Below are 27,680 nucleotides of genomic sequence, written 5' to 3' on the forward strand. Positions count from 1 at the left end.
TTGGGTGAAGGGTGTATGAAGAAAACTCTACATAGAATTTAGTAGTCCTTCCATTTCACCCTCCCCTGTGCTGTATGTGAAAGAGGAGGTAGGAAGAGTCTATTTCTGTATCTTTTTATGATGTTAAGACATTCTTCCACTTAAGGCTTTGTGTGTGTGTGCATGCGTGTGTGTGTGTGTGTATGAAAGGTCACAGCCCTCTAGCTCCCGTTTTTCCTTTTATCATCTCCGTGACTAACACCACGCAGTGTGAGAGACGCATATATGAAAGAAGAGACATTCACCCTCCTCCCTATTGCCCCAAATGAGGAGGGTGTACTATGCTTAGAAATTGCTAAATACATCATTAGATACTTAGAGAGTGAGACAGAAGATAGAGACATAGTAGCAGCTTTTGATATATAGATACAGTGTACAAAGAGATACAGAGTAAGAGAAGACATCAAACAGTACAATCAAACGACAAGGGTTGGGGAGGGAGTTAGCATCAGAGATCACAGGTTTGCAGCATGCTGAGAGAAGAGGCCTCAGTCCCTCTTAGAAACTGGGGAGAAAGAGAAAGAGGGTGTGAGCAACCACCTGAGGCCCAGCCACTGAATAGGAGCAGGGTGACATTTATACAGACTTTGGTTTACGGTGCTGTTCCTTTAATACCAACAACTGGACACCACACTCCCAACCCCTCCTCCTTCACCCCAGATCTTCCTAACTTCTCCTTCCCCATTCCTACTTCTTTGCTCTCATGCCTTTCTGCCTGTGTGTGCCTGGCCTACTGTTTTGGAAAACCCCTGGAGAGGGCTCAGCTTAGATGCAGCCCAGTAAGAGATTAGCTGTGTTCTCTCATTCCTAATTCTCCAAGGACCCAAAGTGGACCATAAAACAGGATCACAGTACCCAGTTCTGGGCCCAAAAGCAACCATGGCAAGGAGTCTGGTGACACAAGAACCAGGAAGGTGCCGTGCTACTACAGGAGAGGACCTGGGGACTGAGGTGGAGACGGTGGGGGTGGCTTGGAGGTGGGGACACAGTGGTTTTCCACCTCCACTGAGCAAGATGAGAGAGGAGTGCTAACACTGCAGCTGGATAAACAAAAAGTTAAGATTCCTGGGGCATTTCCTAAAACTCATTGGCAACACACAGATATGAGTATAGGACACAGGTGTAGGAAAAAAATCAAACATCTCCTGTACTGGAGAGGTCTTTGAAAATACCTATCCATCCAAAATTATTTTAGGGTGGAGGCAGAAGGCGGGTTGAGATTATCTCCCAAAGTCTCCTAATATCTACTGTGGTCTATGACCAGTGAGTGGCTCAGGATCCATCCCCCTTTCTCACTTATTTTGACATGTGGCAGTGACCCCTAGTGGCAGAAAGGCAGTACTGTGGCTACTAATAGGCCAAAAGGAAAGTATAAGGTGGGGAAGGGAGGTCAGTGTTCAGAGGACTTGGGGCAGCACAAATGGAACCCCTAGAAGGGAAAGGAATTGAGGGATAACTATGTAGTAAAAGTTTTGAAATGATTAAAAAAAAACACACACAGAAAAAGGAAGAGACAAGAGGCTGAGGGCAAGAAAGTAGGCAACCTGAGGCTGGTCAGAGGAAGCGGCCTGAAGCTACCTGAAAGTGCAGGTATGCAGCAGTCTGCGTGGGAGATTAGCTGGCTGCCGTTTCTTGGTGGAGAGGGAAAAGCTTGGCCTGGTCCTCAGCCTCATAGCCACATGGCAGGTCACTCCTGGAAGAAGAGTCCCAGCACAATCACAGCATTGTCAGCTCCGTAAAAATGAAAGCATTCCTGTCACTTTGCTCTCATAACATTTCTTTGAGATAGTGAAGGGCAGGGACTATTCCGGTTTTACAGGAATACAGGGAAAAACAAGGGCAGAGAGATGGAGCTGACTTGCCCAAGATCACAAAGTTCCCAGAGAAACCAGGGCATCAGGTCCATGGCATTTCCCCCCAGCCCCCATCACTGGGATGGGGAGAAGTCACAGATGGGATTGGAGGAGGGGACAGTGTTCTGCACCGAGGCAGGGGAGTGACTGGGTCTCCTGGATAACATAGTGATGGCAAGACTGATTCTCATTTCCTCTTCTTTCCCCAGAAGGCTCCAGGGAACCTCTAACTAGGGCATGAGGGAAATTTAATTATTTAATCATTTCTTCTAGTTCCACCTAGAGAACCCAAGAGCAGTGGGGACTGGTGTACCTGTTGTCGTTGATATCTGTGGCATTTCCTGAAGAGATCATCATTGAGAATGTAAGATTAGAGGAAGAAAAAGGAGATAGCATTAGAAACAGTCTCCCCGGACCCTCTCTCATCCTAATTTCTTAGAAAGAAAGGTAACACTCTTTGGAGCACAGCTGCCATCTGGGTCTGTGGCACTCTATCTACAGCTACTCCATGCTGCCTGAGAAAAAGCCTCCCTGGCCCCTCATGAAGGAGAGAAGAAGGGGAAAGAAAGGTAAGGGTGGGGACAGGTGTTGTAATAGGAGGAATCTACTTATGAGAATCCAAGCCCCTGAAGGGATGGGCAGCGTTCAAGCTGTAGGTACAGGGTCACTCACTTTTCTTATACTTTTCAGCTTGCCCTGGGGATCCTAAAGGCTGGTGACCCATCTTTCTCACTCACCATTGTCCACGTTGGCCTTCTGGTAGGAAGCCAGGGGGCCGCCAGAAGACATGGTCCCACTGCTGGTACAGGAGTTTGCAAAGCTGGATGGAGCAGAGCAGAGAGATGCAGCCTCTGGCACCCCCCCTCCACTATGCCAAGGACACATCCACACCCTCAGGGATGGAGCCGTACACCCCTCTCTTCCCCAGAGAATAGAAAACAAACACGGCTGCAGGCTTGGAAGGCAGGTGCCCACCCTCTAAGGATCAATGAGAAAGAATTAATGAAGCTACTTAGGAAAAGAATTAAACCTCACCCAATGATTGACCCAACCTTATGCCTTATAGGGTGCAGAGAGCCTTGGGTTGGGGCTCCAGCCCACACCCTTGGCCACTCACTACATATCTGAGGTGGAGCTAGGTGCAGCCTGCAGGTACAAATTCTGGTAGTTCTGGAAGAGGCTGTTGGTATAACTGATGCACTCAGGGCTCCGGGTGCCATAGGGGTTGGTGGGCGAGGATGCTGGGTAGTGGCCAGGTCGGACGGGTTTGGCTGTAATAAAGAAAGGAAAGTGATGCTAAGGAGGCTTGATTCCCTGCAGTTGCCCTGGTCCCTGAGGTCATGTAGTTGGAGCTGAACTGAATGGCTTGTAAGATAATTCACTTTTATACTTTTGGGAGGTGATGATGGGGGTCAGGGAGGGTAAAAAGCAATAATCTAGTTGCTTGACACTTAACCCCACCTTGCCTACTGCCACCCACTCCCCACTCACCGATCTGGGCGGAATGGCCCCTCTTGCCGGAGCTCTTGTACCGCACAGCCTCCTTAATGCGGTCGACCTCCTGCTGGTACCTGCGCTTGTCCTTCATGGCGCCCTCCTTGGCCTCCTTCAGTGCACCCTCCAGGGCCTTAACTCTCTCAGCCGTAGCCCTAAGTCGTTTTTCCAATTTAGGAAGCTCACAACGCAAATCTGCATTGTCACGTACCAGCTGCAGGGTGAGCCCAAGGGAAGAGGCGGGAGCAAAGGCGAGTGACCCAGGGCAGAGCCGGCAGTGGAGGGTGGGGTGCAGGTGGGGAGAGAGAATGAAGAAAAATCAAGTCAGAGAAGACAGAGACCACGTTGTTTCCTCAAAAACCCCATTCCCTTTATTTAACTTGCTGTTTTAGCTAGTTCTTTCCTTCTCCCTGAGCAAACGATGGTCAGGCATTATAAAAAGTCACATTGTTTTCTGGGCAGCAAAACGTGCCAACTCCACTGTAGCCCAGAACCCCTGTGCTAGCACCCTGTCCCAGTCTCCTCCTGGCCTAGACACCCCCCCCCCAATATCTTACAGCTTGTGCCAAACCAACAGCCCCAGGGCAACCATGGGGATGAGGCACCCCCTCACCCAGAGATGGCTTTGTGGGCATGCACAGGGAGGGGAAGCAAGAGCACAGCAGCAGTTTGGAGGGTGGATATGGCATTGAGTGCAGGTGAGGTACAGTGCAGAGCAGGAGCAGAAGCTGGAATCCAGGAGCCCCCATTTCCTCCCACACACATACACACGATGCCCCATAGGAAGGAAAGAAAATGTTTGAGGTTCACAAACATTTGTGTTCGTTACCTGCACAGTCAAGAATTTCCTGAGCTGTCCCTCCCCCACTTAAATTAAGGTAGTGTGGTAGCAACCACCTTGCAGCCAGAAAAGATATGCTGATCTTTTTACAGGGTCTCACACATGACTGGGGGCACTAGAGATGGCCAAAGAAGCCGGCCTTGGAAGGTAGCAGGGAATTCAGTGTAGCTGGGAACACTGGGAGAGAGGACAGAGCTAGAAACACTCTGCCCCTTTAATTTTAGACAATTTACAGATTATAAACAGCGTGTTGCTGGGATAATAGCTTGGTTTGATCAGTAATGGTGCTGTAGCCCTGGCTATTTAAGATCTGGTTAACAGAGAAGTTTCTACATCTCTCTCATTTTCCTTTCTAGCCTCATGTCTGCTAAGGTAGGAAATTTTGAGGAGTCCTCTAATCCTATGAGTGAGTAGCTTTTGGTCCTTGGGATTTGGAGCAGAGGCAGAGCTTCAATGGGCGGCGGGGGGATGAAACAGCCTATGGTCTCCTGACATATGCCACAACATGGATGAACCTGGGGGACATTATGCTGAGTGAAATAAACCACTCATCAAAGGACAGATACTGTATGATCTCACTTCTACAGTAGTCGAAATCGTAGAGACAGAAAGGAGAGTAGTAGGTGCCAGGGGCTGGGGGGAGGAGGGGAGGGGGAGTTATTGTTTAAGGGACATAGAGTTTCAGTTCTACGAGATGAAGAGAGTTGTGGAGATGGATGGTGATGATGGCTGCACAACATTACCAATGAATTTAATACCAGTGAATTGTACACTGAAAAATGATCAGGGTGGTAAATTTTATGCTGCATATTTTATCACAGTAAAAAACTAGGGGGAAAGGCAATATAATATGCATTTAGATAGAGAAGGAAAATGAACATTCTTTTTAATTTCTTTAAAAAGAATGGCAGAACTGATAACAAACATTTCTTCCCTATCTTTCAACTTTCCTATAATGTTGTTATATTGTTTTATAATAGGCAAAGAGAGAGGGATGGTAGTAAAGCCCTCTGCAAGCCCAAATAAAACAAACCCTGCAGACTATCATTGGGCCACAGTTCTGTGATGTTTATCTTTTGTTTTTTTTTTTAAAAGAAGATATACTGAGTGTCTACTACTCCAGTGTACTCCAGTGTACTGGGAGGGAAAGAAGTTTAAGGTCCAGTTTAGTGAGAATATGAGTTTAAATGGAATTTTAAAGTAGATTTAAAGTGGATTTAAAGTGGAAGGGAATAAAGTACAAGCTAGGGTTTATTTTATGAATCAGTTAAAAGAACCAGTTGACAGACTGTTGCCCTGTCTTCAAGGCTCAGCTATTTGGCTCTGTCAGCACCAAACATTTCCTGTCCGGACTCCTTTGGACTGCTCCGTCTACCTCCCCACCCCATACCTTTGAAACCCAGTCATCCACCTAGGGAACCGCAGCAGCAAGGAGGGGGACAGAGAGGCAGTAACTTAATACACAGGAGTTTTGCCTGGCCCCGACCAGGGGCTGGTTGGGCCATCTCAAGGACATCATGGAATTTCCCTTCATGCCTGCCCCAGGCCTAGGCAGATGGAGTTCTCTCCATGAAAGAAAACCCAACTTCCCTAGCTGCTTCTTGTTTCAATGCTTTCTATCCCTGGCTGAAGTGTGATCAGTATCCCTTGTGTATAGTTACTGCCCCATGCCTTGGAAGCCTCTATCAATTTCAGCGTTTCCCTCCAACAACATAGGCCTGGGGATTCCACTTTGAGCAGAGGCAAGTTGGGAGCTTAGAGAAGGGAAAACAGGCATGGGATGAACAACAAAGTAAAAGTGGGACCAAATCTGCTATAAAGAAGGAATTAGTGGGAAAAGTAAGGAAAACATGCAGATAGATTTTCCTAAATCCAAGGGGCCTCCGAGGATTTGGTATCCCAGGCACCTGGCCTCAAGCGTTCTCCTCATTCCTTGCCCCATTCTTACCTGTTTGTGAACCTTTGTAAGTTGTTCCAGGTTGTTCTCAAGAAAGGAAATCTTCTGCTTTTGGGAGTGAATCCCCCCACTGTCCTCGGGCTCCATTTCTGCACTCTGATTAAAGACAGAGGGAAATATGTAGCTGTCCTGAAGCCAAACAGGTCCCACCCAAACCAGGCCAAGCCAGCCACAGGAGACCAAAGGGCTGGAGGAACCTGGGAACAGGAGGAGAGGATGGGGGTTGGGAAGAGCCCAAGTGGGGAGAGAACTCACTTTCTTGACTCGAGTCGTGACGTCTTGAACGAACAGCTTGCGAAGGTTGTGGAGGGTCTGGAGTTCCCGGGCCTGGAAAGAATGATGAAAGACTGGGGTAGTCAAATACCTGGTCAACCTTTTTACTCTGAAGTTATTGGCGCCTTCAGCAGCCTATCCACTTAAGTGAGTCACACATCCTTTAGGAAAAGATGTGTCCTGATTACGCCGCAGGCAGGCTTTGCAGAAGGAGGAGTGGGGTTCGGGAGAAATTGTGGGGAAGAGATGAAGCCTCCACCCTGTTAACTCAGCACAGAAGGAAACTACTCACAACTGTCTCCTCCAGCCCCTTGAGGTCCTGCTTGGACTGCTCATGTCGTTCGTACAGAAATCTGGAGGAAGAGGAACACAGAAGACTCAGGACTCTTCTCTTGCCTCCGTTCCTTTCATACTTTATATTACTTACCATACAAGTTACTCATGTTCACTGTACATAAGTTAGAAAAGGGGGGGAGGAAGATAAGGAGCCTGGCGGGCGTGGCTCAGCAGTTGAGCATCGACCTAGGATCCAGGAGATTGCGGTTCGATTCCTGGTCAGGGCACATGCCCGGGTTGCGGGCTCGATCCCCAGTCGGGGGCATGCAGGAGGCAGTTGATCAATGACTTTCATCATTGATGTTTCTATCTCTCTCTCTCCCTTCCTCTCTCTGAAATTAGTAAAGATATATATTTTTAAAATTAAAAGAAAAAAGATAAGGAAAACGAGTTTCATAAAAAGCCCATGATTCCACTACTTACAGATCAAACCACCATTAACATTCTGGTGTCCATCTTTCCAGACCCTTTTTCCTATGCATGTGCATCCCATATACATTTTATGGGATCATTAATTCGTACTGTTTTGTAACCTGCTTTTCACACTTAACAGAACATCACAAACATCTTCCCATGTCAGCTAATATTCAACAGAGGTCATTTCTGAAAGTCTCCTTTTTCTCCCCCTTCCCCACTCCATCGAGTTGTTCTTGTGAGGCATTTGCTTCCCACGGTCACTGCATTCCCATCTGCACTGCATCCTGCCTCTGCGAGTGGCTGAGTCGCAGCCTGAGCCTCGGTGGCTGCGGGCCTGCCGGCGGCCCCGGACACTCACGTCAGCTCCTGGAGTTTGGTGCTCTTCTCCTGCTCCTCGTTCTTCAGCCTCTCATAGTCTGCCTGAAGTTTCTCCAGCTCTAACTGGAGCTTCTGATTCAGGCTGTGGTGGGCAAGAGGTATGGAGAGAACAAAAGGATGTGGCTGACGGAGAAAGGAAAGACCAGCTCCTCAAGCATTTTCCCTCTGATACGAGTGAGTCCAGTTAGAATTGATGCATCTACCTTCGTGGATCATGGAAACCACTTACTTCCATGACAGTAAAGAACCCTGAGCTCTCTAGTCAAAGAGCCTCAAGGACTGGGACTAGGCCTTACTCCTTGACCCTCCTGAGTTGGGCTGCAAAGTTGTGTCATTGTTGGGGGAATGACATGTGGAAGTTAAAGAATAGGATTCAGGGGAGCACTTGAGTGGACATAGCCGGGCGAGAGGAACAGGTGGGGACCAGAGTCACCCTCTGGAACGCTTACTCTTTGAGCTCGTCAATGGTCTTTTGCTTCTCGTTGATCTCGTCCCGGAGCCGGGCCAGCTGGCGGTGATGGGCCTCCCGGTGACTCTCCATTTGCAGCTCCAGGGCCTTCTGTGAACACCGCCCCCGGCCCAAGCTCAAAGCCAGACTCCCCCACACCAGCTCAGTGTGGGCCAGCACAGCCCTGCCAGGCCCCAGTCATCCCCACACCTTCCCCACTCACCTTCACTTCGTCTGCATCCTGTGTATCTGGCTCCTTGTCCTTCAAGGCCACTTCATGCACAGTTTCTAAAAGAGGGAAGGACAGCTTACACCACACCTACCTCCACCAGGAGGAACTTCACATTGTAACCAGACTTCAAGGCAGGGCAGGGGACATCTGCCCAGCATGGGTCCACAGGAATGTACTTCTGGGTTAGGACAGCCCAATTTGATATAGCAGGGACAGGATAACGGAGTGTTTATGTTTTGTGTGCAGTAAGCTACATGCAAAAACTTGCTAAGTAGCATGTGGGTTGGTCTCCATGATTTCAGTCTCGTGCTTTGGGGGAATGTGCTGTCCCTGGTTTCTTTGGATGTTTGTCACTTTCCCTCCCTGCTGCCTCTGGAATCTCATATCCCGATGGGTTGGAAGTTTAAGAAGGCCTCACCCTGGGCCTGGAGCTTGGCCAGCTCATCACTCAGGGAGTCATAGGACTCTTCCAGGTGCCGCTTCTTTAGCTCCACACTCTGCATGTATTCCGTAAGCGAGCGGATCTTGGCCTCATGCTGCCGTGGGAAGGGATGGAGAGAGGAAGAGTATGGGTGGAGCAAAGGTCACCACTCTGGGCAGCAGAGACCTCTGTAAACTCCAGCTCTCTTCCCAGGCCCTCCACTCCTGCGATGTCTTCCATGAGGATGCAACGTCAGGGGCCATGCTTCTACAGACCCTTTTTTAGACCCCATCAGCTCAGAGGCCAGTATCCCCACTGAAACTTCACTTCTCTGGCCCAGACCCTCCTCTGCTAACCCAAGCTCTTCTGTCCTTGACTTCAGTGGGCCCTAGGCACCTGACATAAAGGTAAGTCCTAGGAATTTTACCTCATAACCACAGAGTCACCCTCTTTCTCCCATGGCACCCAAAGACTCTCAAACTCCTGCACTCACCTGGGAGATGAGGAGCTGGCAGGATGAGAGCTCCCGCCCAGTCACTTCCATTTTGCGATGACATTCGACCTGGAGGTTCTCCAGCTGCCGGCACCGCTTGACCACAGACTTGACCTCCGATTTGATTTTGCTGATGTAGAGTCGGGCCACGGTGAACTCCTCCTCGATGGCCCCACTGATCTCCACGGGCTGTTGGGGGCAAGGGAGGGAGAAGGTGCTCTGCTGCAGGAAACCTTTTATTTATTCCCTTCCACTCTGCTTATCCCCGCACACACCCACCTGCACCAGGACTTAAATGGGACAGGTATTCTCCAAACAACTTTTAGCAGCTATCACCTGGCATTTCACACTAAATCCCTCTACCTGAACTTAAAGATCCAATTCTGACAGTCACCTCTTCTGTCTTATAAAGCAATATGTTTTTTTTTCAGTCAAACTGTTCCGCTTGATCATCCAGATGGGTCATTGTCCCTGCCACTGATTTGCATATGTCATTTCTAACTCTGTGCCCCCATCTCTAAATCCTGCTATAACTACATCTCCATTGTCGCTGCTTATGCTTCTTCTCTTTTTAGAGACTTTTACTAAGAGTTTATTTGAGCCAAAATGACCACATGTGCCAGGGAGCAAGATCTCATATGCTCTTTTGTTGCTTCTTCATTCAGCACCCTTTAGAAGGCGTATTTTCAGTTGAGTCTATGCAAACCTCTACTTGTTTTCCTGGGTCTAGTTTGAGGGCGTGTTTCCTGGATCTTTGGCCTGCCTTTTTCAGTGTCCCTGACGGCCTGGATTCTCCTGTTTTGCATCTCCCATCAATGCCCAGAAAAAAACGACCTGAACAAAACTGCTGCCTCTGTCTCCACTCACCAGCTTAATCTCCCCGTTGCCCACGATGACACTGAACTCACTCAGGTCCTTCATCAGCCCATTCAGCACCTCGGCAATTCGTTTTCGCTGGTGTCCGCTGACCTCCTGTAGCCGCTGCAACTCAGACTCCAGAGACAGCATGGTGGCCTGGGGACAGCATCAACCTGTTATCCCATCACCATCTTCCCGCTACCCTCCCCAGCCGGGGCAGAGGCCTCTCCCTTCATGCATGACCCTGACGGCTGCTGTGAAGAGAACACAGGTCCTGCAGAAGGGCCTGGAAGAGAGAGGGGTCAGGAGAGCGAAGTGCAGTGAGCAGCGGAGGGAAGGTCTCACGACACACTGAACAGCAGTGCAAAGGTACAAACACAGTGCAGCCCTGGAAGGAAGCAATGGCCCCTTTGGACATGGAGGATGTCCTGAGGCCAGGGAGCTGCTGGACCCCAGTGGGCCACTCACCACCTTCTGAGACAGCTCATCCACCAGAAGCTGGTTTTGCTGGCTCTTTTCCTCCACCTCCTGGGATTTCTGGTCGTAGTTCACAGCCAGTTCCTCCAGAGCCTGCAACACTTCCTTCACCTCATCCTTGGCGGCGTCATTCTCCGACTGCAGGTGGCTCAGCTCCCGCTGTACCTTCTCATTGTCTCCTCGAGTGGACACCAGCAGCTTCGAGGGAGGGGAGGCATGTGAGGGAGTCTGTTGCCAGTGACCACTTCTGTGGTCTCCCTGCTCTGGGGAAGCTGAGCCCCCCACCCAGGCATAGCCTAGAAGAGGCAAGGGCCAAAATAAGAGTCAAGAGGAAGTGGGCTTTAGGCTTCTTAGAAATAGAGCAGCGGAATGAAGAAGCACCTAGATGCCATAATTGTGCTTTAAGCAAAGTCCCAATTAAGTCTCCACACCTCCATAGTATAGGGGGTGACTAAATCCTAGCAGAATGCCTCTTCTCCCCTCTGATTGTGAAAAGGTCCTTGTTGAGCCTTCCAGGGATGAACGCACACCCCTCTCCTCTCACGTCTTGCCCTCCTCTCCATTACCTCTTCCTGATCCAGCATTTGCTGCTTGAGCTTCTCGATAAGCTGGCTCTGCTGGTTGATCTCTTCGTCCTGTTAGGGGAAAGGAGGAAAGATGGAGTGAAGGGAAGCTAGTCCTCCTGGTTTAGACTTATGGGTTTGAGGGAGAGACAGGATCCTAATAAAATCGAGGTAGTTCAGGTTTTGACTTTTTAAAACCCCACAGCCTAAAAAGACATCTGAATTTCCTCAGCTTCTTTCCTCAACTCCTGCCCTTACTTTTAAATTCCTTTGTTCCTAGAAGTTAGTATAACCTTGGCAATACATAGCAACAGCCTTAAAATATCCATATCCTTTGACCTAGAAATCCCACTCCAGCACTCCATTCTATCCAAATCATTCAAGAGCAAAGCCTTATGCAAAGAGGCAAAGTTAATCATTTCAATAAAGGTAATTATTTATAATATCAAAAACAAACAGCCCGGCCGGGCGTGGCTCAGCGGTTGAGCATCGACCTAGGATCCAGGAGATCGAGGTTCGATTCCCGGTCAGGGCACATGCCCGGGTTGTGGGCTCGATCCCCAATGACTCTCTCATCATTGGTGTTTCTATCTCTCTCTCCCTCTGCTGCCTTCTCTCTGAAATCAATAAAGATATGTAAAAAAAAATTAAAAACAACACAAAAAACACACACAAACAAAACCAAAAAAACTAGAAGCCCTGTAATAAGTGAATAGTTAAATACATTCTGATACACAGACTGTTAGGCAGACATTTTAAAATACTTTTATGAAGAATTGTTAACAAAGTAGGAAATTGCTCATGATACAATACTGAATGAAAAAATCGAATGCCAAGTTACATATACAGTATCTCTCAATTGCACGGTATATGCACAGAGAAAAGCAAAATGTTAACAGTGTTATTTCTGAATGGTAGGCTGATGGATGATTTTAATTCCCTTCTACGCATTTTTATTTATCTCCCACATTTTCAATAATGAGCATTTACCCCTTTTAAAATCACATAAGGGCAGTATAAGCTAATGTTTAAGTTCCCCCTCTCATTCCACGGGCCGTCTCTGCGCCCTGATTGCCCTCACCTTGTCGTCGAGCTGCTTGTAGAGGCGGCGGATCTCCTCCTCGTACTTCTGCCGCTCCTCGGGCGCGATGCGCACCACGATGGAGGAGTTGTCGTTGACAGGCGTGTCCTCGCAGAGCTCGGTTCCCAGGACTGCATCTCCCCCAGCCAGGCGCTCTGTCTCAGGCACATTCTCTCCTGTCAAAGGGGCAAAACCAAGTGGGGACGGGAGAAAGGAAAGCTGCACCCGCCAGACCTCCCTCCCTCACTGCTCAACGCCCAGACCTCCAGGTCTCCATCTCTCCTGCTACGTGGACGTCTCCGGGGCTGGGAGGACATGGTAGTCAGCTCCTCTCCCTTCCCTCACCACCGCTCCACGGCCCCCTCCAGAAACACAGCCCTCCTTGGAGACTGGCCTGCCCTTAAGCACCCCCAAGGCAGGGCTGCGCTCCGGCTCCCTACGGCCCCTCCTCTTCCCACCACCTCGCATGCCCACAGACCCCTCTCTAACCATTGCGCCAACGGCTCAGCTCAGCCTCCAGCTTTGCAATTGTCTCCTTCTGAGCCTTTGTCTTCTCCTTCTCCTTCTCATATTTCTTCTTCCACTGCTCGGCAGTCAACTCCAGATTCACTGAGGCGGTGTTCTTGATGGTCTTTGCCCTGGGTGAGAAGGGGACAAGGTCACGAGACCCTCGTTGCGGCCTGCTGACGCTGAGGGGACAGAGCAGCAGGGGCTGGGCCGGGAGCTGGGGGCCCTGCCACTGACCGCTGCCCAAACATCAGGGTGGACTTGGTCTCCGCATCATTGTAGCTGGACGGCGAGCAGCAGATGAACATAGTTGTCCGGCAGTTTCCTCCCAGAGAGTCCTGGAGAATCCGTGTCATTTTGCTGTCTCGATAGGGCACGTAGCTTTTCTGGGGAAGGAGGGAGGCATGAATCAGAGAAGTCAATGTAACAGGAGAATCAGAAAGGACAGTGGTAGACCAGGGGTCGGGCGATCCATGACCAGGGCGTGGTTACACGGCAGCAGGAGAAGGTGGGAGACGAGGGGGACCTTGAGAGTGAGGGGACCTAAGGAACACTCACAGTGCCCTCAGCCAGGGCAGAGATCACGTTCCCCAGAGCGGACAGTGACTTGTTGATATTCTTTGCCTCGTCCAGCACGGCTCCCTCTGCTCCAGTCTTGCTGACCTACAGGGCATTAAGGGACAGGTGTGTCATGAGCCACTGCAAAGGGAGGGGGCTCTCACCGCCTCCCCTCCACGTAGGGGGTGCAGTCCAAAGAGGAGAGGGGACAGGGAAAGAGGACAGAGAACTGAGAAGGCCCTTCCTCTATTCCCCTAAATTCTTTTGCCAAAGGCCACCCCCTCCCACCTACATGTACATATTATAAGACCCCATTTATAAGAAATGTCCAGAAAAGGCAAATCCATCAAGACAGAGGGGAAGGGGAAGGGGGTGGGGAAAGGGAGGGTAGGAGTGATTGTTAATGGGTGATGAAAATGTTCTGGAATTAGGGGTGACGGCTGCACAACCTTGCAAACATCCTAAAACCCACTCAACTGCACTTTTAAATGGTGAACTTTATGAACTATGAATTATATCTCAATTTTAAAAAGTTATTTTTTAAAAATATGTTTTTATTGATTTTAGAGAGAGAGGAAGGGAGAGGGAGAGAAACATCCATGACAGAGAAACATCAATTGGCTGCTTCCTGCACTCCCCCTACTGGGGATCAAGCCTGCAACCTGGCCATGTGCCCCGACTGGGAATCGAACCAGCGACCTCTTGGTGCATGGGACAATGCTCCAACCACTGGCCAGGGCAAAAGTTATTTTGATTTTTAAAAAAGAACACCTCCTCCCAAGGCTTCCTTTCCTCCCCCCCCCCCCAAGACCCCCAACCTTCTCACTCCCAGCCAGGTCCACAAGATACAGCTTCCCACTGAGCTTCTGCTCAGTCTCCATGTTCTCCTGCTTGATATTGATAAGGAAGATGCTGTGGCTGCGAGAGCTGTGTTCATTCATGTCTGCAGGAGGGAGGGAGAAATAGTCCTGGTACCAATCCCTGTGGACTGAAGCCCTTAGCTTGGCTTCCCCTGACCACTACCCCCACCCACCAAGAGAGAGGGTCCTGCCACTACATTTCCCAGGCAGCAGAGTCACACAGACAGGGTCCTTCCTCCTCTGGAGGACAGTCTTCCTTTGCTCTCTTTCGAGTCTCTCAATCCCTGAAGGCACAGAGGGGAGGCAGACCCCAGAATTAAAAGCCCCTTGGATCCCTACTCACTGGTGACAGCCACATGACGATTCGATTTCCCCTCGTCAATCACGTCTAAAATCTCCTCTGGGCTGGACACAAAGCGTTCAGTGCAACCCTGCAGGGGCAAATGGACAGTGACCCATAAACTTTGACCTGCTAATTAAATTACCTGCACCCTCAAAGGACAAAATGACCTTTCCAGAGAATGTCCTTTCCAAGCCCCCAGCCCCTCCCCAGCCCCTTGGCACATCTCACACCTCCAGGAGATCCACCCTCCAACTTCTGGGTCACTGATCCATCCTGCTCCCACGCCCACACTTGGAATACAATGGCCCCGCCTGGGTACCCCCATCCCCACTCTCACCTTGACAAATGGCACCCGGTTCTTGTCCTCATGCACAGACAGGTTTGTCTTGGTCACTGAATCAAGACAAAACAGGTGAGCAAGGCGAGCACTTCCACCTCCCCACCCCCACCCCCTGCACCCTGTAGTCCACTCAGATGGTGTTTCTTCTAAGTGCAAAAGGGAAGACTCCCTTAGGCTCCCCTGTGAAGCCTAAACTCCCTGCACAAACTGATGACAGTTTCTCCTCCAGGATTCCAGCCCCAGGGGTCTAGCTGGTCTCAGGCTATTTATGTGTAGGTCTGGGCGTCTAAGCTCGTCCTCTGACCCTTTTAGTTTTGGAAATCTTGGTGAGTGGAGGCAAGGGACATGGCTATGGGGGGGGTGCCCTTGTGTCCCCTCTGCATCTCTTGCCAAACAGTACCTAACCCCGAGAGCAATGTGACCTTTCTTTTCCTTGCCCTCCTCACACCCCCACCCATTCACTGGAGTTAAACACCACTCACCATCCAGAAGGTCACGGATCTTGTCCAGGTAAATCTCAAAGTAAGAAACCTGATTAGGGAGAAAGGAGGAGTTATGAAGTGAATTTCAAGCTAACGTGACCTGCTCCAACAGTGATAGAGGGAAGAAAAGAGCAGAAGAGAATATCTTAGGGGGGAAGTACTGAGGTAACCAGAGGGGAGAGTAAGTTGGGGCATCCAGGATCTCAGTGAGTTCATGTTAGATCTTCCCCTCCCAATCCCCATCTGAAGATGCCCAGAGGTCATGGCCTGGTCACCTTGATGTGGAACTCAAGGTTCTCATCCATGGAGTAGATGTGGTTGAAGATATCTCGGGCAATTCGAGGAATGATTCCCATCAGCTGGGGGTCATGCAGCTTTCCCTGGGGAGTAAGGGTATTCCAGATAAGGCTGGGCTCAGGAGGGATGAGACAATGCAGAGGTATGCAGGTGAACACGAAGGTAAGAGCTGATAGGAACCATCCTGCGTTAGAAGACGGTCACTGCCACGTCCCTTTTTTTGGCAGGAGGACAGAACTAAACAGCCCTTTGAGCTTTCATAGCTGTCGCTTTTCCAGATCAAAAAGAGAAAACTGGAGTAGTGGAAAGGAGGGTAAACTGCAGCTGGCTGAAGGGACTGCATTAAACTTGCACTAGATTGTTGCCCCTCCGTTTTCCTCTAGACCCAGCCACCTCCGGACCAGGCAACACTTCATTCCTACCCTTCCCTCACTGAGATTTCTTGGTCTCCCATTATAACTCCAGCTTCTCACCCTCCATGGAAGTCAGAACCCTCACCTCCATGGTATGTGTTTTCCCTGAGGATGTCTGTCCATAAGCAAATATGGTACCATTGTAGCCAGCAAGGACATCTGGAAGAGAGAGCAGAGAAAGAGCACTGGTGGAGAGAAGTGGGGTAGGGAATGGGCATCCTGAAAAACTACATTCGAAAAATACATCCATTACCTTTGACAATCTGCATGGCACATGCATGATAAACTTGCTCCTGAGTTGTGTTTGGGGGGAACACACGGTCGAAGACATACGGCTTCCCCTGGAGTGGAAATAAAAGATGGTAGACATCAGCAGGCAGGGTGTGAGGGAGAAGAAATACAGACACCTCACCGTGCACCAACCCGAGAAGGCACTCCCTCAACCATCCATATGCATGGACGATACGGGGATGAGGGAAACGAGAGACAGAAACAAAATTTAGTACTGACACCAAGAGTTGTGTCCATGTGGTGGAGAGGAGTGTCATATAGTAAGATTGTGTGAGGGGATCTCAGCCTGGGTGTCATGATTTATTGCTCTACTATCCTGGATGCCCTGCCCTGGGAAATCAAACGGAAAACGACGACAGGGCCTAGACTATGGAGAGTGCCAAAGAATTCATTAACATTAAAAATCTACCCAAGTTAAAAAATTTCTTCCTCAATAGATCCATATGTCCTGATATGGAAAGACTTTCAAAATGTATGAAGTGAAAGATGCAAAGTTAGGGATATGTTCCCTATTGAAATACAGACACACCAGGCTGCTGAACTATTATGGAAACATTGACACAAGCTCCCTTAGTATTATATGAAATCATAAATATGGGTCTCTTTTTAAGGAATTAGCTTTAAGTAAAGAGAAATTATGAAGCAGGTCACTCAGACCTACAAGTACTTTGCTTAATTCAGGTAACATATTATAAATCAAGGTGCTGATAAGAATGCTAAAAATACAAAATATTCACAACCCAGGGAGTCAAACAAAGAATATATTTGATATCTAATCATATTAAAGGGAAGATCTCCGGGAAGATTAAGTGAGACTATGCTTGTTCTCCATCACCTGACAAATTTCTCAGTTGTGTTTTCCTGCCATTCCGTATAAAGAGACTATGACTTAGTTGTCAAATTGTTTTACTACACAGTCCATCTTTACTCAGTTGAAATGGAAACCTCTAGGTCTATGGACACCAGAGTTTGAAGGACATGCTGTAAATAAGGAAAGTCACAAAACGGCTAGAGCTGGAGATGTGCATCAATATATATAGAATTTTTTTCTAGAAGGAATTACACAAAAGCATGAACAGTGGTTACTTTGGGGAGAGAAACTGAAAGAGAGAAGGCTTTCATTTTTCATTTTGTATCCTGGATTGCTGACATCTTTAAACCATGTTTAATATTATATATTTTTTAATGTCAAAGAGGATGAGACAATAGTACATTATTTGGTTTCCTTCTTTGCACAAAGGAAAACTAATAAATGTTATTTTTTAACAATAAAAAGATTTTGTTTTTCATAATAAAAAGTGAAAAGCAAAAAGATTTAAAAGATTTGAAAAATCTGGCTTATGATAAAAATCTACCTGAAACACCTATCTGGTCTCTCTGTGGTGAAAGCCTATAAAGCCCCAAACCAGAATCCACCAAGAGAAAGGAGTTGTGAAGGTGCTCTCTACAATAAAAAGAATACTGTAAACCGATAGAGCCTTTCTGGAGGACAATTCTATTAAATATTTAAATGTCCATACTATCTGTACTCTGTACCAACAATTGCAGTGCCAGGAATTCATTTTACAACACTTCCTTAAGCACTGAAAGATGTTCACTAGAGAGGTGTGTATTAAAGAAAAACTAGAAACAATTTAAACATCCATCAAGATGTTGGTTATGCTACCTCTGTATCCCCCACTAAAATAAACCAGATTGAAAAAAAATTAATAAGCTAGGTTGGTTCACATATATTGATATATCCAAGATCAATTAATAAGTGAAAAAATAAAAACAATGTATATAATGTGATTACATTTTTCAAAAAGTGTATGGATAGAATAACCTCAGAAAAAAGACATGGAAGATGATACACAGAACTGTTCATGGTGGTTATTACTGGAGGGCAGAATGACAGGAGCTTATACTTACTACATTTTTCTGTGATACATAAATGGTTTACAATGACAACATATTGCTTTTCTTGTTTCCTTTTTTTATTATTACTGATTTTAGAGGCAGGGAGGGAGAGAGAGGGAGAGAGGGAAACATCTATCAGTTGCCTCCCACATGAGACTCTAATGGGATCGAACCTGCAATCTGAGTATGTGCCCTGACCAGGATCAAACTCGCCACTTTTGTTGTATGGGACAACGCTCCAACCAACTGAGCCACACGGGCCAGAGCCAACATATTGCTTTTAAATTTTAAAAATAATATCTAGATGATGTTATAAAATATGTAATGATATGACAAGGTATATTAAGCAAAAAAGTGGTTTTTAAAATAGCATTGGTGTAGCCCGGCAGGTGTGGTTCAGTGGTTGAGTGTCAACCTATGACCTTGGAGGCCACCGTTTGATTCCTGGTCAGGGCACATGCCTGGGTTTCAGGCTCCATCCCCAGTAGGGGGCGTGCAGGAGGCAGTCAATCAATGATTCTCATCATTGATGTTTTTATCTCTCCCTCTCCCATTCTCTCTCAGAAATCAATAAAAATAAATTAAATTAAATTAAATTAAATAGCATCAGTGTAAAAAAAGAAGTATGTAAAGGATGATTCCATTTTTGTAAAAAAAAAGTATACCTTGCATAGAAAAAATATGTCAATGGTAATTATCCTTGGAGGGTGAGATTTTAGGAGTTTGTTCTTTTGGACTTTGATTATTAACTTTTCTAAAATAAAAATATGTAATTTTTAAATAAGAAAATTTTAAGTTTTTATAATAAAGACATGAACATTCTTACTATATAAAGAACTCTCATAAATTACTAACAAAAACACAAAACTAAACATAAAAAATGAACAAGAGCTACTATTAACAACAGAAGAAAAAATACAAATGTTTTATAAACAATGTTCAACATTTTCAAAAAAAGAAAACTATAACAGGAACATCATTTTTCACCTATCAAATTGAAAAACAAAAACTTAATTGTACTACCCAGTGTAAATGAGTGTTCAGGAAAGTATAATTTCCTTGAAATGAGCACCTTCATTCTTTTCTGGTAGGCCCATACAACTTTTCTGGGTGCAGTTCAGAAATACATAATCAAAGCCTTGACCCAGATATATTTGTAGCAAATATTTAGCTGCAAGAATGTTTATTATCACATTGCTTATAATAACCAGAATATGAAAACAACTCAAATTTAGGGAACTGGTTTACATAAAAAATTGAATTATGGCATGTACATATATTTTATTCCTTGCTATGTAAAATGATGTTATAATAAAACATCAGTAAATCTCAAAAATGTGTTGAGTGAAGAAGTCAAAGAGCACACACTGTATTATTCCCTTTATATGAAGTTCAAGAATGTACAAAACTTATCTATAGTGATAGAAGTCAACATAGCAGTTGCCTGTGGGTGATAATGACAGGAAGGGGGCACAAGGGAACTTTTCAGGGGTAAGAGAAATGCTCTAGATCTCAATCTGGGTAATAGTTACAAGAGTGTCAAAATATGTTATAAAATTCATCCAGGCTCTGGCTGGTGTGGTTCAGTGGTTAGAGTGTCAGCCTGAACGTGGAATGATCACAGGTTTGATTCCCAGTCAAGGGCATGTACCTGGGTTGCAGGTTCAATCCCCAGCCCTGGTTGGGGTGTGTCTGGGAGGCAACCAGTTGATGTGTCTCTCGCATTGATACTTCTCTCTCTTTCCCCCTCCCTCCCTTCCACTCTCTAAAAAAAAAAAAAAAAAAAAATCAATGAAAAAAATATCCTTGGGTGAGGATTTAAAAACAAAAAAATAAATAAATTATATATATATATATATATATATATATATATATATATATATATATATATATATATATATATATATGTATGTATGTATGTATATGTATTGCCCTAGCCGGTTTGGCTCAGTGGTTAGAGTGTCTGTCGGCCCACGGACTAAAAGGTCCAGGGTTCGATTCCAGCCAAGGGCACGTACCTTGGTTGCAGGCTGGGTCCCTGCTCTGGTCAGGGCGCATGCGGGAAGCAACCAATCGATGTGTCTCTTTCACATCAATGTTTCTATCTCTCATTCTCTCTCTCCCACGCTCTCTCTAAAAAGCAATGGGAAAAATATTCTTGGGTGAGGATTAAAAGAATAAATAAATTCATCCTGCTGTTTGCTTAAGATGTGTACTCATTGTATAGAAATTATATCTCAATAAGTGCTATCATGAAATATAACATCATAAAATAGTTATAATGGCTCTTAAAATATGAATTGATGCACAACCTCATTGTTAGTAAGAGAAATGTGTATTAAAAGTATGAAATGCCATTTTAGCCTGTCAAAGTGGCCAAAATAAAATAGTTTGATGATGCACTGCATTGGTGAGGGCATATATAAATTGAAGCCAACTCTATGAAAGGCAATTTGGAACTAGCTCTTAAATTTTTAAATGCATACACCTTATGACCTCCAGTTCTAAAAATTTATCCTACAAAAATATGGTACATATGCAAAAATCATATATACAGGGTCAGTTAACTGTTTGTAATAACAAATCTGTTTGTAATAACAAATTAAGATAACCCATAATTTATTTAACTAGGTTCCTATTGATGGACCTGGTTAAATAAATTATGGTATATCCCTATAACAAATTACACAGTTGTTAAAAAGTTGTTTAAAAGAATGAGATAGATCTTTATGTGCTGATATAAAAGGAAAAAAAGCAAGGTACAGAATAGTATGTATAGTATGCAACCCTTTGTGTTAAAAAAAAAGTATATTTATGTGTATATGTATTTGCTTGTAAATGTATAATATACTTTTAGAAGGATCCACAAGAAACTGGTAATAAGGTTGCTTTCTGAAAGGGGAACTGGGTGGCTAAGAGAGAGGGGTAGGAAGGAAGCTTACTTTTCATTGTATACCTTTTTATATCATTTGAATTTTGTCACATGCACATGTAACAGTTATTCAAAAATCAAACATTTCAAAAATAAAATTATGTAAAATATTTGATGATGGTAAAATAGTCATGATATTTTGTTAGTGAAAAAATAAGTTATAAAGCAACATTTAGTTTATGATACACTTATTAAAATTAATATCTGTATTAACATATGTATTAATATGCAGAAAAAACACTGAAAACAAATATATTAAATTGTTAACACTTTTTTTTGGGGGGGGTGGGCTTTTTAAAAAATTTATTTTTTTAGAGAGAGGGGAAGGGAGAGGGAGAGAAACTAACGTGAAAGCCGAACATCTATCGGCTGCCTCCTGCACGCCGCTCACCCATAATCAAGCCCAGCACTGCGGCATGTGCCCTGACCAGGAATCACACTGGCGACCTTTCTGAGCACAGGACAGTGTCCAACTAATTGAGCTACACTGGCCAGGGCTGACTGATGTTTAGTTTCTTCTTTGTGCTTTTCTTTGTTTTTAACTTTGTCAACAATTAAAATATATTAGTGTGGTAATAATATTATGTTTAATATTATTAAAGAAAAATCTACCTTGCCCTGCTGGCACGGCTCGGTGGTTGAGCATGGACCTATGATCCAGGAGATCACCAGTGCGATTTCCTGTCAGGGCACATGCCCCGGTTTCAGGCTTGATCCCCAGTAGGGGGCATGCAGGAGGCAGCCAATCAATGATTCTCTCTCATCACTGATGTTTCTATCTCTCTCTCTCTCCCTCTCCTTCCGTCTCTCTGAAACCAATTTTAAAAAATTTTTAAAAAATCTACCTTGATTCTTTTTTTTAAAATGTGAGTTTGTGGATTATTCATATTTTGTGAATTTCCCACCCTTTGTGACTTTCCCACCCTTTTTATCTGTACAGTTTGTCATTACACTTTATCACAAAGAATAAAATCCTTATTACATAGAATAAAATCATAGTGTTACAATAAACAGATTTAAAGTGACATTGATGTCCTCAGTGATAATATCTTTTTTTGTTTTCTTTTCTTTTCTTTATATTTAATTGAAGCTTGTTTCCTGAACTGTAATATAATTCAATGTTTCTTCCATCCATTGGCCAAGAAACAGAAACAAACAAACCACGTCTATCTCAGACCAATGACTCTCACCTCTTCTCCACCAATGATGTCTACCCATGCTTCTTGAAGCCAGGCATGCAGCCAAAAGGGATTAAATATAACTCCCAAGCCATATAACCTTGCCCCTCCCTTCTTACCTTCTGGGAAGGTGGGCGCGAGCGTACACACACACACACACACACACACACACACACGCTCATTCTCACATTCACTCTGACACTCCCCGTTGAAGGATTCCAAAGGATGCTTCAAATGCATTAAAATGGAGGGCGCTCTCCAAGTGCTGAAGGCATTTATTGCCTGAGGAACCCCTATTCCTCAGCATAGGCTAAGAGAGAAAGAGGAGCATTCTCAACACTGTGAGGATAAAAGGTATTCAAGAGCTACAAAAGGGCGCACTTCGTAATCTCACGAACAGGGAAAGCCACGGATCATAATTTCAGGGTTCTGGGAAGGTCTGTTACCACTTCCCTACTTAGCTGGACCCTTAAACTCCAAGTCTGGCTCTTCATTTCTTTATCTTAAGATTTTTATTTCTGTTAAAGTGTAAGTTTCTTTTAATTTTCTATTGATTACACACAGGATAAATTCATTTCATCAGACCTTTTTATGAGAATAACTAGACTATTAGTTTTCTTTTTCTGCCTTTAGACTATTCAGATCATCATTATTTACATCTCTTAAAGTAACTGACACCCAATTACTTTGAGTCAGACTGCAGTATGTTTTGGGGTGTTTCTTGTCAGAATTTGGAGGAGTATGTGTACAGTTAACAAAAGCCATTTCTGATGCCCCCTCCCAGGCCTCTGCTCAGACCACTCCAAAGCCTGGATTACCATGTAGATCAATAATTTCTTGATTGCAGGGATTCCTTCTAAATTCCATCAAACACAATCCTTGGCCCATAGGGTGGTCTTCATAAATATTTTTTAAACAGATATTGATAGAGGAAGAGCAAGAAGATACTATGGACCTGGATGTTTGGATGAAACAACCAGTAAGAGGGAAAAACGTTAACCACTTCCTAATTGTGTCAAAGACCAGCTTGTGGGGAGATGGCCTATACAAAATAATAATAACATCTAACACTTACTGGGAGTTTATTATGCACCTGTCACTGTGCTAAGAAGTTTATATGCATTATCTCATTTAATGCTCTCAGCAATCCTAGGAGGTAGGTACTATTATTATTCAATTTTATAGATGCAGAAACTGAAGTTCCGAGAGGTAAAGTAGGTTGCCCACAGTCACACAGCTGAAACATGGTAGAGCACAGTTTCAAATACAAGCAATCTGATTCCAGATTCACACTGCCAGAGTGACCCAAGAACTGAAGTACTAACATCATGTCAGAGCCTTATCATGGCTTTTCCTTCCCTTCCCCCATATACCCCTGCCCCAATTTGGACATTTCTTCTATTGTTTCCAGACAGAACTAAAGCTCTTTGTCACTCCTTTTTTCCAAACTCAATCGCATTTTCAGAAGTATGCAATTCTCCCACTCACCCTCTCCGAGGAGCCTCCCTCACCATCTCTACCCCTAGGTAACCCAAGACCCCATGAGCTGGTACAACATCAGAGACTGGAAGACTTGATAAATTAGAAAGACTCAGGGAGACCCTCCTCCTTGGAGGGATGCCCCTGAGACCCACGTTCTCTCCCATCGACAGCAGTTTAAGCACTCCTCACAGCCTTGTCCAGAGAGCCTCTCTCCAGTCTGGAGGCCCATGACTTTCTGTTCTCTTTTAACCCCACTCCAAGCCTCCTTGTTGTCTCCTTGTCATTTGTGTCTCCCAGCACCTTTCAGTCTTCCATTATGTGTACTGACTAAAGCTAATGGGAAGGCCTACAGTCAGGATCCAAAGATGACCAACCTTTCAACCCTCAGTAAAGCGCTTGGTAGAGGCTGAACTCCCCAGCACCAGGCCTGATTTCCATGGTGACACCCCTGGGGATTGTTGCCATGGTAATGCTGGAGAGACATTGGCCACAGTGAACATTACCTCCCCTCTCCATGTTCCTCTATAAGACTGCCCCAAAGCTGAGGGGAGACCTGCCTCCTCCCCTTTTCAGATATCAAAGGAATCCCAGGCCACCCCAAACAATACTGACCGCTCTAATAATCCTGCAGGTTCTAACCTAGCTTTTCCAAATGAGGTACTTAATGGTTCCGGGAGGTTGCCTCCTTAAGAACTCACTTAACCACCTGAGGAAGGTAGAATGTAACAGATAACTCGAATAAAGGAGGGAAGGAAGGAGAGATGGAGGGAGGGAGAGAGGAAGAGAGAAAAGAGAGAAAGAGAGAGAGAGAGAGTGTGTGTGTGTGTGTGTGTGTGTTTCTTTACTGTCACCCTTCCCACATCTGGTATAGATGTAACTGCACACACAGCAGGCCCTGGGACACTCTGATCACTAAGACCAAAAAAGAGAGACACTTAAATGGACCTGGTGAAAAAGTCAACATTGGATTCTGAGTGACACAAAGAGCAAAACAAGGTACACAGCACACATAGTGACCCAGACACCCTTCTACTATGACTCAGGTCATTAACTTTGGCTAAGCCCCATCCCCCAGATTCCTGGGACAAGTCAGGGGAGTGAAGGAGGGATAAGGCTCATAGAGCTGTCCCTCCAGCTTATTCTCCTACCCTTTGCCGAGCAGAAAAAGCCCATGAAAATTAGGGAGTCTGAAGCCCAGAGCTAGCAGCAGTGCCGCAGAGGCGCAGAGGCAGAGACGAGAGCTGTTAAAGAAAGGAGCGGGGCTTGGTGTGGACAGATCCCTCTCTCCCACTTTCACTCTTCCCTCATTGCCCCAGACATCTCGAAGCAGCTTCCTTCATTAATTCCTCAGGGAGTTTTTCACACAGTGGGCCTCAAAGGGAGCTAGAGGAGGAAAGAGGAAAGGGGGTAGGATATTTCCTTCCCTTGTTGGGATCCTCAAGGGTCTCCTCAAAAATCACTTCTCTTATAGCCCTCATCTTCCTGAATGGTAATGAACAGTAAGGCTGGGAAGACAAGCTCCAAGGATGCTGCCTGAGACAAAATGGCCCCCCATAAGTCTTTATCTTGGAATGAGAGATTGACGGGAAGGGCTACGGTGAGAGCAGATACAGAGCAAGACAAAACTACAGACCTACAAATATCAGGCAAAACAGATAAGGAAGGCCCAGCTATGGAGCTAAGATAGAATCTGAACTGGCAGGGCCTCTCCTCATCTCCCCTCCTTCCCCACCTTCCTCCATGTCTCTCCTGTTAGCTGCGTGAACTGGACAGATCCATACCACAACTCCTTCTCCCAACATCACCCCATGCCCCATGCTCACCAAGCCAGGATGAACAGCCAGAGAGCCTAGAGGAGTTGGTTTAGACTTACCTGAAAAACCTACAGCAAAGGAAGCTAGGCTTAAAAGTAGATACCTTTTGTGGATTTGCTCCGCACATAACAACCTCCCTCCTGTTTCTCAGTCTTTATATCTCAGAGGGACCTGAAGCTCCAACTCTCATAGCTAATGCCTGCTGCCCAGACTACTCAGAGAGGAGTCCCCCCAGGGTTGATCCACTGACCAGACTGCAGGCCTAATGTCCCTGAGGCAGAAAAAGACAGGTCCTCTCAATGTGGCAAACATTCACATTCATAAGCATACACACGGCATCAGCACCCATTTGAGTACACAGTGTGGGTGAGAGAGCTCAATGTGGTGCCAGACTGAGGCCCTTGGGGACAAGACATGTAAGCAGGTCTCTTTCTAAGGCATGTCTACTCAAAGTCCCATTCTCACTGATTCAGAAGGCCCAGGCTCCCTTCCCTTCTTCATTCCTTTAGCAAACATGCCTTGTGCCAAGCACTGTGAATCAAAGATACATAAGAAGTGCTCCTGACCTTGAGGACTGTCCTCCTATGTGCCCCTCCTTTCTCAAAGTGGCTAATTTCCTGGCCCAGCACCCCTCAAGCCCTACTGGACTCCACTCCAATCCTTTCATCCCTTAGCCTGACAATCCCTATCAACTTAGGAAAGGAGGGGTAGGCAAGGAGTTCTCTACAAATTCCCTTTGGACCATCACAGATAAAGACTAGAATAGAAATCTATGGAGGCAATATGACATGGAGGAGAAGACATGAGCTTTGGAATCACAGACTTAGGTTCACATCCATGAATTCACAGTGTGACCTTGAGAAAGTCATTCAACTTCTTTGGGCCTCAAGTCCCTCATCTGTAAAATGGAAATATTAATACCCACTTCAGAGTGTTGTACTGAGGATTAAATAATATATGTAGAGTGACAACCACACAGTAAATATTAGTTCTCCTTCATAAGATCTGCTCCATGGGTAGGGGCTGTCAGGATGAAGTAGAGGAGGCTTGCTACTTTTTATTGGATCAACAGAAAGGATGAATAAGCAAATACTTGTTAGGATCTCAGGGTCTGGTTATTTTTATTTGTTAGGGGGAATTGGGTGGGTCTGAAATCCTCTTCCTACTGTACCTGGGAAGGAAAGGCAGACATTTCCTTAGGATCCCCAAACTAGGTGTGGCATCAATGAATTTCTTTCTCAGAAAACCCTTCGTCAGACCTGTGCCCTCCCTCCAACTCCAGGTTGCAACTATTTCGGGGAATGCTGGAGCCCTGAGCCCATTCTCTTTTGTATCTCCGCAGAGATACTGGACTGTCCACCTCCGATCTAGTCCATCCACTAGTCTCCCCCTCCCTTCCTGGGAGCTGGGGGTAGAGATATGAGCCAATAACAAAGGGAAGACACGCTTTCTCTAGGGGTGAGGGAAAACATCAGAAAAACATGGAACTGGTTGTAAGGGGTGGGACGCTGCAGAGGGCAGCAAAGGGGAGGTGGGTGACCTGATCTGGGGGAAGTAGCCCCCTCCCACTTTGCAGAGATTTGGCCGTGGGCCAGGCCAGGCCACACCCAGCCATCCTGGTGCAGGGGAGAGGAGGGGCTTCGGCGAAAAGGTTGGAGGATGAGTGGCGGGGAGGGGGTGCAGAGAGACAGGCAGGGGCTAAAGCTCCGCGAGGGGTAGGATTCAACCTCCTGCCAGCTCCCTGAAATTCCCTCCTGTAGCGGCACTCACCCCAATAACAACGCTGTCGTCCCCTTGGAAAATGGGGATGAACTTGTCTCCCCGAAGAATCTCGGCCTGGTTCAGGGGCCGAAATCGGCAGAGCACCTTGATGCTGCATTCGTTGTTGGTCTCCGTCATGGTGGTCGCCGGCGTGGGGCTGGGGCTCTCCTTGAGCGACGGAAGTGGTGCGTGCTCCAAAGGCAGGAGCTCAGCGGAGGCCGCGGCGGGGGACAGGTGTTCGATCTCTGGGGCCGAGAAAGCTCTGGGGGCGCCCGGGTGCAGGCCGGGGAGCAGGGCCGGGGCGCTTCCTCTCTCCTGCGGCAGCGGGATGCGGGCGACCTAGACGCCTGGTCCTCTCCGGG

The 27,680-nt window shown here is 46.2% G+C and overlaps 1 protein-coding gene across 1 annotated transcript; it reads right to left on the reverse strand.

The window, feature by feature from the left end:
* Positions 1-463: 463 nt before the first annotated feature.
* KIF5A (kinesin family member 5A) lies at positions 464-27,519 on the reverse strand. Its single transcript, XM_087814582.1, has 28 exons — positions 27,328-27,519; positions 16,215-16,302; positions 16,047-16,120; positions 15,527-15,631; positions 15,252-15,300; positions 14,767-14,822; positions 14,430-14,517; positions 14,045-14,169; positions 13,227-13,331; positions 12,906-13,054; positions 12,651-12,799; positions 12,162-12,337; positions 11,084-11,152; positions 10,509-10,715; positions 10,050-10,196; positions 9,183-9,371; positions 8,687-8,804; positions 8,260-8,324; positions 8,038-8,147; positions 7,569-7,670; positions 6,750-6,810; positions 6,440-6,511; positions 6,176-6,280; positions 3,384-3,600; positions 3,010-3,163; positions 2,630-2,712; positions 2,206-2,233; positions 464-1,732 (listed from the first exon to the last, which is right to left on the reverse strand). The coding sequence occupies exons 1-28, from the start codon at positions 27,454-27,456 to the stop codon at positions 1,654-1,656; spliced, it is 3,099 nt and encodes a 1,032-aa protein (XP_087670708.1). The 5' UTR covers positions 27,457-27,519; the 3' UTR covers positions 464-1,653.
* Between the last annotated feature and the right edge of the window lie 161 nt (positions 27,520-27,680).

This window comes from Miniopterus natalensis, chromosome 2, assembly GCF_054644295.1.
Source record: "Miniopterus natalensis isolate mMinNat1 chromosome 2, mMinNat1.hap1, whole genome shotgun sequence".
Taxonomy (NCBI): domain Eukaryota; kingdom Metazoa; phylum Chordata; class Mammalia; order Chiroptera; family Miniopteridae; genus Miniopterus; species Miniopterus natalensis.